At 42.8% G+C, this 15391-nt stretch overlaps 1 protein-coding gene across 18 annotated transcripts in view; it reads right to left on the bottom strand.

The window, feature by feature from the left end:
• Positions 1 to 15391, bottom strand: part of Dst (dystonin) — a 405488-nt gene that overhangs the window by 162079 nt on the left and 228018 nt on the right. For all 18 annotated transcript variants that reach the window (XM_060369832.1, XM_060369829.1, XM_060369837.1 and 15 more), the window contains 2 exons: positions 1948 to 2060; positions 1745 to 1851 (listed from right to left, as the gene is read on the bottom strand). In XM_060369832.1, the coding sequence (XP_060225815.1) occupies positions 1745 to 1851; positions 1948 to 2060 (220 nt within the window). The remainder of the gene's footprint in view (positions 1 to 1744; positions 1852 to 1947; positions 2061 to 15391) is intronic.

Genomic DNA, 15391 nt, shown 5'->3' with positions numbered 1-15391 from the left:
AGTAACAGCTTGCACAAGCCAGGCTAACCATCTCTGCCAACCACTGCACATCTACGGCCCCCAATATCTGACACTCGGCAAAGTTACAGGAGATGTAGGGACCAGACAGGAAAGGGTCAGGTATGATGAGATTTTCAAGTACTCATTAAACAAACTCTTTTAAAAGGGAAGAAGCTGGAAGGCTGTCAGCTGCTATATAATTAAGTTCCTGAAGAATGCTTATTAGGTGACACAATTGCATTCACTGTTACAATAAGAAGCAAAACTTTGGAAGCATAGTATCTGCAGTCAGGCCTTCTTGTCTAACTAGGGAGAAGAGAAAATCACTCTAAGAACAGTTAAGCAGCATGGGGAGCAGAGCCTAAGTGTTCAGATGACTGAAACAGGCAGCACATGTCAAAAACTAACAAGAAAAATCAGGATACACTTGTGCCTTGCAATGGTCATCAGAGGCTTCTTGGGAAAGGTGGGCCCTGAGCAGTACTGTGAGAAGCAGTGAGTAATCACGTGACTGGAGCAGGGCGTAGAGAGAGTGAATAAAAGATGTGAGTCCCAAAGAAAGCAGGGCACTGACACAGAAATGCTCTACCTATAAGCAGTTGGTTTATACGGTTAAAACTACAGGCAAAATTGCCAATAATGATAATCAAAATGTAGCTCTGACTCCTGAACCATCTGAATGGATTTTAGCCCTTAGCCTGCAAACTGTAATGCCAAAGACGCCGAAGTATATGAAGATTAATTTCATGCAGGCAAAGTTAATGCAAAAAGATGGAAAGGTGTAAGCTACCAAGCCCGGGTCTACATGAAGAGGGAGGTGAGACTAGGCGAGAAGATAAAGGACGGAGCTAGAGGAATCATTCCGCAGCAACAGCTCAGACACGAAATGGAAACACACTGCTTAGAGAGTTAAGAGGTAAGAGCTACAGGTTAAGAGCTTTGTGTGAAAGGTGAGAAGAAGGGAACAAAAGAAGATCTAGAAATAATACCACAGAGTGGTGACACAGACAGTCAGGAAAGTAGGCACAAGGCTTCCAAGCAACGCATAAACATCCATCCATCCATCCATCCGTATGTCCATCTGTGAGAAGGAAGGAGCAGCCTGAGGTAAAGGGGCATCACCCTCAAACGAACATGGCTTCCCGCTCACTTCTAGACATGGCATGTGTATAGTTTAGCCACGTCAGGGTGCACAACTGGGTCAAATGCCACAAGCCTTTGAAGAGAGATGACCTGGTAGGATCACTACAGCCAAAGCTGTGTGTCAGAACCTGGCTTTGGTCACCTGGCCAAATGCAGAACCCTTCATCTGGGCCTCATCTGTTCAGTCAGAAAACAACTAGAGTCAGCTCATTTCACGGGGTCTTCTGAGTCAGTTTTGAATTGCGTTCTAGAGTGAGATGGCCTAGCTGCAGAGCCAGCATTTGCCAAAGGGTAGCAAGTTAAAATGGAAAATCTCTACATTTTGGTGACTCGTAACTTTCATTCACAGATGTGCTGTGACTCTCAGGTCATTTCCTTCATTTGTGAGACAGGACAACTTTTTTTTGTTACACTTCAATTTCATTGGTAGAATGACACTGTGAGATATACATACTATCAGAAAAAAAAAAGCACATTGACTCCAACACTTGAACGGCACTCAGAATCTCTTTTTAAAAGCCCTTGCACTAATGAGCAACCGATTCAGCTCACCAGTTATGGATTGAACAGCGGCTTCGAGTGTGGAAAAGCCAGTACTTACATTTGCACCAATGCCTTCACCACCTTCGGGGACTTTGGGAAATGCATCATAGAGGGACGATACATAGGTGATGACTGATTTTTCATCGGGCGAAGAGACATCAACATCTGCAAGCAGCAGCAGGAACGAGTTACTTCACGGTGCCAACAGGTGGCCGCTGAGGAGGCGCCGTGCCAGCGCAGGTAAGAGAAAAGACAGCTCACCTTCGGGGTCCAGAAGTCTGATAACGCCGATTTTCTCAGCTACATAGAAAGCGTGCTCTAAATTTGCAAGGTTGCTTTGAACAGCAACAGTATTCATGTCTATCAGGTCCGGCCTAGGAAAAAGCGCACTGTGTTAAGTTTCTTACATGACAGTTCACCCTGACAGTTGCATGTACGAGCAGCTTAAATGACAGCATCTGCAAATACCGGTGCTAGACCCATGTTGAGACTGACGCGTCCCTCAAGGCAGTGGTTCTCCACCTCTCTAATGCTACGACCTTTTAACACGGCTTCTCACGGTGCAGTGACCCCCCCCCCCCCACAAAATTATTTCCACTGCTGCTTCATAGCTGTAATCTTGCCACTGCTAGGAATTGTAACGTAAATCTCTGATATGCAAGATATCTGATGCGCAGAATGTCTGGTTGAGACCTACAAATTGGAAACTGCTGCTTTACACAGTTGGCATTGTTTACCTGCCTCAGAAGATTGTATGGCCCAAAAGAACACACACACACACACACACACACACACACACACACACACCAAAATAAAAATGCAGCATATGGTACTTCCCACAATCTATAAATGTTCCGCACTCGGCTCTTACCACTGTATCTATCTGTCCTCTTCAACCGACTTAAGCTTCTCTCTTCCCATGACACCCTCCCAAACCAGCCAGCAATTTCTCAGATTATCCCCAAACTCCAAAGTTTTGTGCTTAGCTTAACGCCATTCTCTGCTCAGGGTGTCCTATTTACTTTTTGTTTACAATCCTTTCTCCTTCCAAGCAGAGTTGGCCCCACCTCCTCCATGGGACACCTCATGATCCTGCTCAGGCACTTTCGCCATCCCCTTGTTGCGATGGACAGCCAAAGAGCACGGGGGAGGGGAGAGGCCCAGCCAGGAAGCAGGTTCAGGACCTGCGGGGGAGGTAAGCTACAGTAGAGCTCACAAGGGAGCCAAGGGAGCAGGCAAGGCTCATGGGCTTGCTGGGTGGAAGTCCTTAGGCATGGCTAGGCGGGGATTGGCACCATAGCTGCTCCATGATAGGAGCTGCTCTGGCTGCCGAGAGTGAGGAAAAACTCCTCCCCCTTGCCTTCATGCCAGCTTAGCAGGGAAGTGAGCAGCAAGAGCTCACCACGCCCTTTTGCTCCTCTTTTCCCTCCTCCCACCTAGGGGGCTTGCAACTTACAGATCAAACAGTAATTTAGAAAAAAAAACTGCACTTGCTGTAATGTTTAGAATTGCAGCTGAGTCTGTCTGTTTAAATATATGGCCATTATACGATTGTTTTCAACTGGTCTTAAATGGTTAATATGATAAAAAAATAATTGGGTATGTTTTAAGGTTAAATTCAAATTCTTGTTTTAAACATGTATATGTGCCTATGTGTTTGTAGGGTCTATAAATGCATATGTTTAAATAACAACAATGTAAATTGCCACATGGTGTGGCTCAGGAAAAGAACAAAGGTTGCAAAATCTCTGAGTCAAAATGATTTTATTTCCTTTTAGGATAAGAAGAAAGTCTTATTCTAAGTTGATATTGGTTCTGAAGATTGGGTTGTTTTCACTGATAAATTTTGGTCTTAAAATCTGGTTTTGACTTTTAAAATTATGGTTATGCTTTGTAAATTCACTCCTAAAAAAGATACTTTGCTTTGATATTGCAGAGACGAGTTTTAAAAATTGTTTAGATGTTTAAGAGGATAAAACATTTACAGTTTATCAGATTTTTTAAGCAATAACTCTCGGGCAGTCCAACAACGAACTTAAAACAGTTTCCCAACCCTTGGGAAAAAAAATTTAATGGGAGTTTTTCTGTTGTCTAAAAAGAAAGAGAGAGTGAGCAAGAGATATTAAAAAAAGAAATAGCTTGTCTAAAACAAAAATGTCGGTTAAGCCAGAAAAAGAAAGCTAGGAACCTGAAGGTATACAGGATGTTGCAGAAGGTTAGTGGATGTATTATAAAAAGCCAGAGAGTTAATATGATTTGAGAAAAAAAAAAAGTGTATTTAAATATGTTATAATTCATTTAAAAGGCTGGTGATTCTTCATTGCAAAATGTTTTTTTATGCTCTTTTAAGGGGAAAAAAAAATTCTGGCTGATAGGTTTGGTATGGCTAAAATAATTCATACAGTTTAAAAGTGTTCTGTACTGTTCTGTTATGCAGTTGGTTCTAAAACTTATTTGATCAGTATGTTAAAACTTTTGTTTGTGGGGGATTATGGATGCTCCACAGTGTTTGCTGTGTCATCAACAGCACCTAATGGCTATGTTTGGTATTGTCAGTCACAGCTTGTGCTAACACATGGCTAGCTGCCATGATGGTTCAGGGATAGAGAGCACATGAAGCTGTAGTTTTGCTGCCATATTTGTTTAGGGCTTTCAGCTGAGTTCAGTTACACGTGGCTAGCTGCCATGCTGGTCCGGAGATAAAGAGGGTGGAGACATGAGTTTACCACCATTTTGTTTAGGTATCTCAGTTATGTTCAGTCCTCTGATTAGTGTTAAGTACAAAGTTTTTACTGTTCAATTTTAATACAAAGTGGTAGGATCAGCAAGATTTGCTAGCCTCTCTATGAACTGTATCTGATTAAAAGGTTTGCTTTAATTTTAGTTCAAAAAGAACAGACTTAAAGCTACGCTAATGACTACAGTTGGTTAAGGTGTTGAGCTTTACCTAGTGTCTTTATATAGGTTTTTTTAAGGTTAAGCCTAAGATAAAAAAACTATAAAGTTTGCCTACTTGTCTTAAAATATATAGTTCTAAAACATGCATCTCAGAAATATGCTAAAACTAGATTAAATAGTATTCTGTTTTATAGGACACAGTTTAAAACAGATGATAAAAACAAAGAGTAACTCAGATATGCTGGCCCTCAAGCTTATCAGAGATCTGATGAATATGGCATTTTAACATATGTAAGTTTATTGTGACAGAAAGTCCCAAAATCCTGGCAGTAGCTCCCCAAGGTCTCCGAGAAGATTTGGACAATGACAGATGACTGCAACTCTGGATTGTGGTATGCTAACCACTGGGCAATACTGCCCTAACTGGCCCACTGCTAGGGCCCAGCCTAAACTGTGGACAAAGCCGGGGACACCTGAAGAGCCATTGTCTCACATTGTGAGAGGCAAGGTGAGGTCAATCTCTCCTGTTCCTCTTTCCACAGCAGCAGTTTCTCATTCTCTATGCCTGATGGCTGGACTGCCTCTGCTCAGAAAGCCAGGAGACCACAGGAACCAGGGACACTGCCTAGGTGATGGACTAACTAGTCATCTCTGTCATTTTGATCGATACATTTACTTAGCTCATAATTTATCCTTCTCAGGTCTCTGATCACATTGACAGCTAGGCTGAAAGGCTAGGCTTAGTTAACAGTAACTTGGCAGCTAAAGAGCAGACAGTTAGGTTCACTATCAGCTCATTGGACAGTTCATTAGTTAGTTAAAACTACTAGGTACTATATCTTTTGTGTAAAAAGAATAAAAACAGGTTTACCCTGATCACAGGCTTTAAATCAGTTGCCAATGTCTTATAGTAATAGTTAAATAAAAAATATAAAGTTTATACAGGGTCTGAGGATATAGGAGTTCAGGTTATAAAAATCTAAAAAATGTTGATCTACATACTGATCAAAGTGTCAATTTAATGGACGTCAGGTTAACACTTAAGTAAAAAAAAAAAGTACAAACAGTTTCTCAAGCAGGCAATTTTACTTAGCCAAAATATAGGAGGGCTTACTCATGGTTGCACAAAGCCTGCTGTCTGGTTACTATGGTTGCACGGAGTTTCTCAGGGTCAGAGCAGTCTGCTGTAAGACCACCAAGGTCAGTCTGTGAGAGACTGGACTTTAAAAAATAGCCAAGAGGCTGAGTTCCGCTGCTCAGATGCCGTTAACTCCAAAAAGGCTGCCACATGGACACACTTAAGTTGTTTATAAAAGATATAAAACAAACAACTGACTGGTACCCATTCTGTTGGATATAGTTTTTACCTGTTACTCTCAAAATGTTGCTGTATTAGATTTGCTGATATGTTACTTTTCTGAGTTTTTATATATGTGTGTATATATATATATATATATATATATATATATATATATATTTCCTTTTGTGTACCAAAAATTCATATGAGTTTATAAAAATCAAAAGGTCATGAGACCTAGATCTGGCATAGCTCAAATGGATCCCAGAAGAGTTTTTCCCTGGTGTTGGGATTCCTCACTTTTTCCGTTTAACAGACAAATCTTAACTTCTGTCTCTAGTCTAAATTTGTCTCAGCAGATTTTCACCTGGTTGACTCTGGGCTGCAAGCTGAAATCTGGACTTGTTAAAAGCTGACATGACTGCTCCCTGTCTCTTCAATTGGATCCACTAACCAGAGACTGTTAAGGACTGCCTCACTGACCAGCCTTTGACTGCCTCCTAGTAATCTTTACCCATGTACTCTCCCCAACTTTTGACCAGCATTTCAGCCTCTTTTAAACTGAGATTTCAATGATCCATCATCAGCATGAAGAAATTCCAGAAGATGGATCATCAGTCCATTGTCCCATTCTACAGGCTGAAATGTTGAGTCAAAAAAAAATTCTTAAGATAAAATTCTCACTCTGCAGCTGCTTCATGATTGAAGCAGTTACAAGGAGAAGGGGGAAATGAAAGGGTTAGACTAACTTTGTAACCTATATGTCTTCTAAAGCCTATAGTTTTGAGTTTTAGGTCCAGGTTAAGCTAAAGCCTCTTAGTACCTTTCCAGAGAGTGAAGAAATGTGACCCTATCCGTGAGGACAGATATAAAAAAAGGGCAAGCAAGCAATGACCTTCACTCAGCAAAAGGAAGGACCAGACCCTTGTCCTTGAGATAGCGTTTCTTAGCAACGAACCTAGACTTCTTCTGAGTAGCTTTTGACCTCCAGCCAAGAGTCCGCAGCCCCTAATCTTCAAGGATGAGCTAACCAACCCCACCTTAAATTGCAGCTGCATCCACACTTGGCAGGACTGGCCAAGCTTGAGCATCTAAGCCTAACCAATTATCTTACTTTATAGCTTCCTCATCCAATCCTAAATTGCCAAAACTTAAACTTCAAATTTCCCGCAATTTTTCTTTTAAAAACCTAAAGGCCTTTGTCTCCCGGTGCCACTCTTTGCTGACCAGCGGGGGTGACCCCATTGTACAATGGTAAATAAACCTCTTGCTTTTGCAACGAGTCTTGGTCTGGGGGAGTTTCTGGGAAGGGCACGATTGAACTCCTGAGCTGTGAGACCCCAGTTCTTACAATCCCCCAACTCATCATTTCTGGTTCCTGGGCTCCTTGTAGTCCTATGCTATACTCAGAATAGGAACGAGGGTAATTTCATACCTCTTTGCCCTAGTAATTGAGAGAAACAAGATATTCATGTGTGTATATATATATACATACATACATATATATACACACACATATATACATGAATATCTTGTTTCTCTCAATAAATAACTCCACAATAGGAAGGACCAAGTCCTAATAAACTTCTACATTCTATCTTCCTACTGAAATATAAATCCATCGATAAATATCTACAGGTATGTTAGTGAGCAGGTTGCTTAGTTAATAGTTTGACTCACAGAATTTCCTTCACCTCTGTACTTATAACCTCCCTCATAATCTCTCCCTCTATCTCTGTCTTTGTCTCTCTCTCACACACAATGAGCTTTACCCCTTTCTAATTTGTAAGACATGCTACTCTCCAAAGAGGGATACTCTGAAACTAGCTCTATCTACATGAGGAAGAGACTTCTCAAATATTCTTTGTATGAAGCGTGGTGGACCGTGATGGTTAGAACCTCACTCACTCTAAGCCTTGCATTTTGAACTCAAAAACAAAACAAACAACAAACCAAGCCCTAAAAGAATACAGAAAAATGTGGAAACAAGGTCTCCCAGGAGCAGACGCACACCGCTGAACCCCTGCGTTGTCCGCAGCACCTACCCCCTCAAGTCTCCGCAGACCCTCCTGATCACTGTCACCCCACAGGCTCTCAGGTTTGCTCACCAGCATCCCCCAGGGAGACAGGCACACCCATAGTGAGCCCTGTGCGCTTGAGGTGGCATGGGAGGAATGAGTAAGTCACTGGGGACACTGCTCAATGGTCATTTGCACAAGAAACTCCTCTAAAGTACATCATCAGTCTTACAAAGAAAAAGCAAACGTAACTGTACTTTTGTTTGCTTGCTTTTTATAACCTAAAGGAAAGGCAAGATTCCTTGTCCTCCACCCCCACAAAAAAACCTGCGTGTATTTTATTAGGTGTTTAGAAGGAAGTGTTCATGAACTGGAAATGTAGCTCCACTTCCTGTTTGTTCACCCCCCAGAAAATCATCACAAATTCCTCAGTGAGCTCCATGTCCACCAGTGAGCACCACCATTCACCACTGACAGCAATGATGTTCTACGGGCAGCCCTCTGCAAATAATGTTTTGTTTTTTTTAATTCATAGGCCCATGACATCTATTGATGTCAAGAATACTAAACAGGTATGTACAAAAGTCTAGACCAAGTGCCTGAAGTTCTTCCAATAAAAAAATTCTTTTGTGTCCACAAAATTAAAATTTCCCGGAGAAGTAAGAACCAGACTTTCTGAGACTGCCGATCTCTGTACAAGAAACAGCATGCTATTATGCGAACCCTGCCATTAGCAAGGACAGTAAACACTGAGTAATCCCAAAGAGAATGAATAAAGTCATTGAAGAATGAAGTTTTTTTTGACCAAGAGAATAAAGCACAAAACTTCCTTTAGAATGATGTCATTTCTGAACAGAGACAGCTGCACACTACAGTGGGCTGAATAAGGCCTCTTCTCTCTTGAATTTAACACTTTTCCAGAACAATAGCTGGAGTGGATGTCCCTACCCAAAGCTTGGAGTAGATAAAGCAAATTAGTTAAGAAAAAAAATAGAAAAGGACGAAAATCAAAAACCACTGGGAAATATAAAGACCTGAGTCTTCAAAACTGTACTGCTGCCATGCTTTGCTGGCCGTTTCTGGTCTTTCAGGGGCCTTCCCTGTGTGCCTGCAACATCCAGAGGTCCAGTCTCTGCCCTGTCTACCTCCTCCTCTGGTTCCTCTCACTGGAATAACACATTCTTTAAATTTTTCATCTACCTGCTGCTAGGGAAATGCCTCTGTGGGAGAAAGCACTTGCTTTGTGAGCGGAAGCCATCTAAACAGCTGGGCGTGGCGTTGTGTACCCGAAAGCTCAGCACTGGGTGGCAGAGAGAGATGGGTCCCAAGAGCTTGGCTGGGCAGCCTGTCAAAATGGTGAGGTTCAGTTAAGGAGAGACCTTGTCTCAAGGAAATAGTGCAACAGAAGACACTAAGGATCTTGCTCTGGCATCTACATGTGGCCCAAGGACCTGTATGCCACACACACACACACACACACACACACACACACAAAGCAATTCAGATGCTCTCCACTTAGTAGAGATATTTATTCCCACTGTGGCTAGCATCTCTTTCTGTGGAATGTTAGCAGGAATTTCATTTTTAGCCTGGTTTAAGTATGAAAAGAGCATCAGACCACATTGCAGGCACATGAAGGCTTTGAGCGTTCCTACATTCCACTCTAAGGTACTGAGTATTAACTATCAACATTTCCCTACTTTTACAGACACTTTTTCTATTTATAGAGTGCAATCTTGAAAAAAATATATGCTAGGCTTTTTATAGAAAAGTGTTTTTTTAATTGACAAGTTCTCAATTGTTTTTATTATCTTATGATAATTTAATTTTTCCAAATGACTCAATCATCATGGATTACGCCTTTTTAAACATTACTACCCAGCTTTTCTTTCAGAAATGATGATTTCCAAATGATACATATAAAATGTAAACCCTTAGAAATGTATCACTTAGAATGTATCATTTAGAAATTATACAATAGAAGTGAGATACAATTGCATAAATTTTAAATTGAAAATATAAGATCGAAAGGACATAAAGTCAAGTTGGAAATGTGATCAGAAAGTGCAAAATGACATATGTGGTGGTACCCAACTTAAATTCCAGCACCACGAGGCAAAGATGCATGGATCTCTTGTATGGGGCCAGCCTGGTCTTCAGACAGAGTTCTAGGCCATCCAGGGCTACGTTAAGACCCTGTCTCAACAACAAGGGCAAACTACTTCTATACATATTTACTAGCCATAATTTATGTTAAAAAATATAAAGTAAAAAGCATTTTAAAACAGTATTCTGGTTATTATTATTATTGTTGTTGTTGTTTTTGACACAAGCTAGAATGGTCAAAGAACAGGTAATGTCAACGGAGGAACTACCTCTACCATATTGGCTTGTAATTAAGGCTGTGGGAGTACTTTCTTGTTCAGTGATTAATACGGCAGATGGTCATGGGTGGTATAAGAAGTTAAGCTGAGCAAGCCATAGAGGGCGAGCCAGGAGGCAGAGTTCTTCCATGGCCTCTGCTTGATCAGGCTCCTCTGGTTTCTCTCAATGCTGAACTGTCAACTAGATGAAATAAGCCCTTTCCTTTCCAGCTTGCTTTTGGCCATGGTGTTAATCACAGTAACAGAAATTTAGAAAATGGAGAAATGACCATTGCCCATAAGTTTAAATAATATTAATATTTAATAGTCTACAGAATATAAATTTCTAAGAAGCACCTTCTTTAGACAAAAATGTTTAAATCACACATACATATCACGCATATATACATGTGAGACTTACATACATGTGGGAACATATGTGGATAGATACTTCTATAATTTCAAAATACCTCTATTGTTAATAGCCAAAGCTAGCTGAACACTAAAACGTCCACAACAAAGTTTACTTGGGTGGCAGAGGAAGAGGATAACCCCAGTGCTACTTTCTGGACTCTAGATACTTTGCTCGGATATTAAGTAAGGTACTGTGGAAAAATATTAAAACAGAGCTGCCCGAGCCTTTCTAGGTATATAGCAATTTCCCCTGAAGCTCACCCAGGAAGCTCTAAAGGAGGTTCCTTAAGACTCAGGAAGCAAACAACACAGAAGTCTCAGGAAGTCCTGAAACTGACCAAATGCACTGCTCTCCTCCCTCCCCAAGGTTTCATAAATAGTAAGAGCAACTAAAGAGACAGCAGCTGAGTGGCTTGGAAGCAGTGCGGACCAGCCAGCCTCCCTAACGGCACTGTCTGAACTGCCGTTTGTATGCACTGCAGTATGCTTCAGGTTCCCAGCTTTCACGAGCTGGCGCCCACGCGGAACTGGGCCTTCTGTGATGTAGCTTCTTCACTCATTCTTCCCCTTAACCCTGTTGGTGGCCCCAAAAGTTAAGAATGAGTGAGTTTGTGTGTGTGTGTCCTCTCCGCAGGACAAAAAGTCTCTCACTGAACACTACTCAATGTGGATTAAGGGTTCTAAGTATTCTGATGGTGAGAAGCATTGGTGCAGCTTGTCTTTTATTCCTGCGATAAGGTTTCAGCTTGAGCTGACCTTCTATGCAATTCTCTATGCCTCAGACTGTGAACTTCTGAGCATCCTTTGCTGCTTCCTTCTGACAGAAAGGCATGGCCCGTCATACCCAGGTTTCTCGCTGTGTGAGTCTTTTCTGAGGTCTGAGAACTAATGACGTTTGCATCATGCCTCCCTAATAAATTCAATTATCCTTTGAAGTCACATTTTTTTCTTAAAATTTACACCTTATTTTGTTCTTTTAAAGTAAAATCACTTTATTATCAATAACTCAGAAATAACATTAGGTGACTAAATTAAGGAAGCCATTAAAACTTTTTTATTAGCACAAAGCCCTACAGCAGAAATGAAAACACAAAGTACACACAAATACTAACATCGCCTTTTGCTTCCTCCTCTTGGTACAAGAGACTGTTTTTTTTTTTAATCTCTTTTCCAGTATTTATTGTTTAAACCCAGAAGTGAAGATACAGCTTATTGGAGAGGGGTGTGGCCTGATCTAACTCTGGAGTACATGGTAAAATTGCTGCTCTGCTATTTATTTATTTTTTGTTATAAATAAATAAAGGAGTTATTTTTATTATTAAATAGATTTTTAATTTTGTTTTTTTATAATAAATTTTTTTATTGACTGGGTTATTTACTTTACATCCCAATCGAAGCTTCCCCTCCCCCCTCTCCTCCCAGTCCCTTCTCTCCCGCTTCATCAACCCCTTCATCTCTTCTCCTCTGAAAAGGGGAGCCAAAACCTAACAGCTAAAACACAGTGACTTAAAATGATGTGATCATCTGAACAGACACAGGAGAACAGTTTCCTATCCCAACTGAAAGTGGCTTCTAGCCACCCGGGAAGATCCTTTCCTGTGCACACTGCGGTCACTGCGGTGGTTCCCCTGAATCGGCAGTTTGGCACAACCTGGACTCAATCACCTGGACAGGGTCCATGCAGGACTGTCCAGACCAGCTCCCCTATGGGCCTGGGGGAGGGTGTTGTCCTTACGGGATGTGGAAGGGCCTGAGTGAAGGCAAAACTGAAGCTAATGGAACTGCTTTATTGGCAAGTCAGGGAGACTGCAGCATGTGGGGGCATTCAGGCCGAACTGAGAAAGCAGCTGTAAGTGATAAAGAGCCCCCCCCCCGCCCCCACCATGATGCACAGGGACAGCAGGAAGGAAATCTTACTGTAAGCAAGGCAAAACCCTACTGGAGGCTCCACCTGGTGAGATATAGTCAGTCCCCTCGAAGAAAATCCCCAAGGGGTTCCCTGCGCCTTAAAGGGAGCACACAGGCCGAGAGAGCTTGTGGTCTAGGGGGCCGGACCTCATCTCAGGCTGCTATCAGCATCTCGCTGTATCAACAGCATCGTCCACCTGGTACTGACTGTAAAGGCACAGAGGATACAAGACTGAGGATGGCAGAGGAGAGTGGCTGAGGTCCGGAACTGTTGGCAGTTCCTGATGAGAGGCCCTGAGAGACTATGACATGAAGCTGTGAGGGCGGAGCCTCCGTTGGAATGGGGGCACCAGGATGTCAGAGATGCCAGGGCTGTGAGATTTCTGCCAAGGAGAACTACAGGGGTTTCGGAATGAAGCCTGCCTAAGCCTAAATGGGCAGCTGTGTCTTGCAGGGGGGCACAGCCACAGGGTCAGAGCTACCCGTGCCCTTTGAAGCCCACCTGATTATACTATCAGCCCCAGACACCAACAAACAATGGAGCTGCGTGCTTGCCATTTGCACTTCTAGATTTTACTTTTGTTTTGACCTGACTGTTCCTATGTCCCTGTTTTTCTGCTTTTGGAATAATAGTGTTTAGTCTGTGCTGTTACATTTTGGAAGTATTTAATTTGTTATGCTAAGAGGAGCTCACAGTTATGAGAGTTTGGGCTTTTAAAGTGTTGAAATTTGTAAAGACATCAGGGACTTTTAAAGCTGGACTATTTCTTATTTAAAAAAAAAGCAAAAAAGGAAAGATGAGATTTGGGGGATGAGGGTGGAAGAGTATAGCTCGAAGTGATGTTTATGTGCCAAACTGACATGGGGTGGAGTAACTGTAATTGTCATCTTGACATAACTGGGATCACTTGGGAAGAAATGCAAAGCTGCTAGACTGGGTTGGGCGGTGGGCATGGCTCTGGAGCATTGTCATTATTGAGAAGATCGGCTTAAGGGAAGATGGTACCATTCCCCGAGTTCAGGCCCTGGACTGTGTGGGTCTAAAGAGCTGATCAGCAAGCATGTCTTCTCCTACCCTCCATGTTCTTGACTGCAGATGTGATATGACTGCTGTCTAGGTCCTGCCGATCCGACGTCTCTGAGAGGCTGGACTATCATCTTGACACATATGATATAATAAACCCTTTCTCCCCACAGCTGCCTTTTGTCTGTGTGTTTTATTACTGCAGTGGAAACAGGAGGGTCATACGAGATGAAGCGTTCTGGATATGAAAGATGGTGATGTCAACACACAACCCACCACCTAACCTTTGCTTACAAATGGGTAAGACAGGGACATTTTATGAGCATCTTATCACAGCTTAGTCTTTTACTTATTGAAAGGCAATTTTAATACAATCAAGAGTGAAGGCTGGTAAGGTAAGATGACTCCAACACCGACCTTCGATGCGGATGTCCTGTGGTCTCGCCCTGACTCGCTCTCCGCCTCCTTAGGATACAAATCCTGCACAGCTCTTCTTGCTCTAACCGGAAATCAGAAGTTACACAAGCTCGAGCAAAATCATCCAGAATTCCAGTTACAGCCCTGGGGCATCGGGAAAGGCAGTGAGCACGGGAGGGAGGGGAGTCCTAGCTGCTGCTGGGACAAGGCTCAAGAACCACGTGGTGGTCTTCCCACAGTCTCAGGATGGTGTAGGAGAAAGCAGCTGCAGAACCGAGCATGAAGAACGATGTTCACAGCTAAGAGGCACCCGCCGTCACAGAACCTGGCCCTGAACTGCACCTGGAGAAGCTGTGACTGGTTGCAGCTCTTCCCAGCCAGCAAAGCAGCAAGCCCGGCCCTCCATTCACAAAGTATTTAACATTCCAGACAAAGAGATGCTGAGATCGGTCACTCATAGATGGAGCGCTCAGAGCACATCAGGAGGGCTTGGCCTGGCTGTGAGAACACACGAGAGAACTCATCCATGACTCTGGCTGGAAGAAACATGAGTGCAGCCGAGGAGAAGCGAGGCTGGCACTAGGAAGCGGCCAAAACGAGGCTGGCTCACAGGCACTTCTTACGAGATTGCAAACTTTTTCCCTAAGAACTACAGAAAGCAATCAAAGTACATTAAGTAGGATTATAAGAGATTAAATGATCAAACCTGGGATCAGACAAGGAAATTTAAAGTGGTTCAGATATTCTCACAGAATTCAGTTTGGAGAGCTCGGTGGCTTGCAGAGGAATGGCAGCAATGGGAGAGGAAGAGGGACCAGAAGAAGGCCGAACCCACAGCACTGTGTTCTGTAACCGAGGCTGTAGTCACTAACGCTGTAAATATGGCTGAGACAAAAGAAGGGAGGGAGAAGGCTGGTCCCCCAACAGTGAAACACGCCGAATACAGCAGGTAAGAAAGAAGAAAGGAATGCTCAGGAGGCCAACCATTGACAAGTAGTGCCAGGCCTGCAAAGGTAGCAATGTAGCCACATAGAAGTCAACCAAGAGCCTACAAGTGTTTGGATTGTGGAATCAGAAACCGAATGCAGCACAGTTGAGAAATAAGCATCTAGGGAAAAAAATGAAGGCAGACAGCTCTTCCAAAGAGACCAGTCGAGAATCAAGATAAAAGAAGTGGCCCCACAGACACATGGCGCCACAGCAGAGGGGGATGGGTGGAAGGGGAGTATGTGCCCCACAGAGCAGAAGAGACGGAGATGGGTGCAAGGAGGTGGGCATACATCCAGGGTGGAGAAGAAAGTGCCTACACTTGCTGGCGTCCATTTCCCCTGAGAGCAGACATCAGCTCCTCTGCTAAGGGTAAAGA

This window comes from Meriones unguiculatus, chromosome 16 (assembly GCF_030254825.1).
Source record: "Meriones unguiculatus strain TT.TT164.6M chromosome 16, Bangor_MerUng_6.1, whole genome shotgun sequence".
NCBI classification, from domain to species: domain Eukaryota; kingdom Metazoa; phylum Chordata; class Mammalia; order Rodentia; family Muridae; genus Meriones; species Meriones unguiculatus.
The sequence above is the reverse complement of the archived record's forward strand: the minus strand, read 5'-3'. Positions and strand labels throughout refer to the sequence as shown.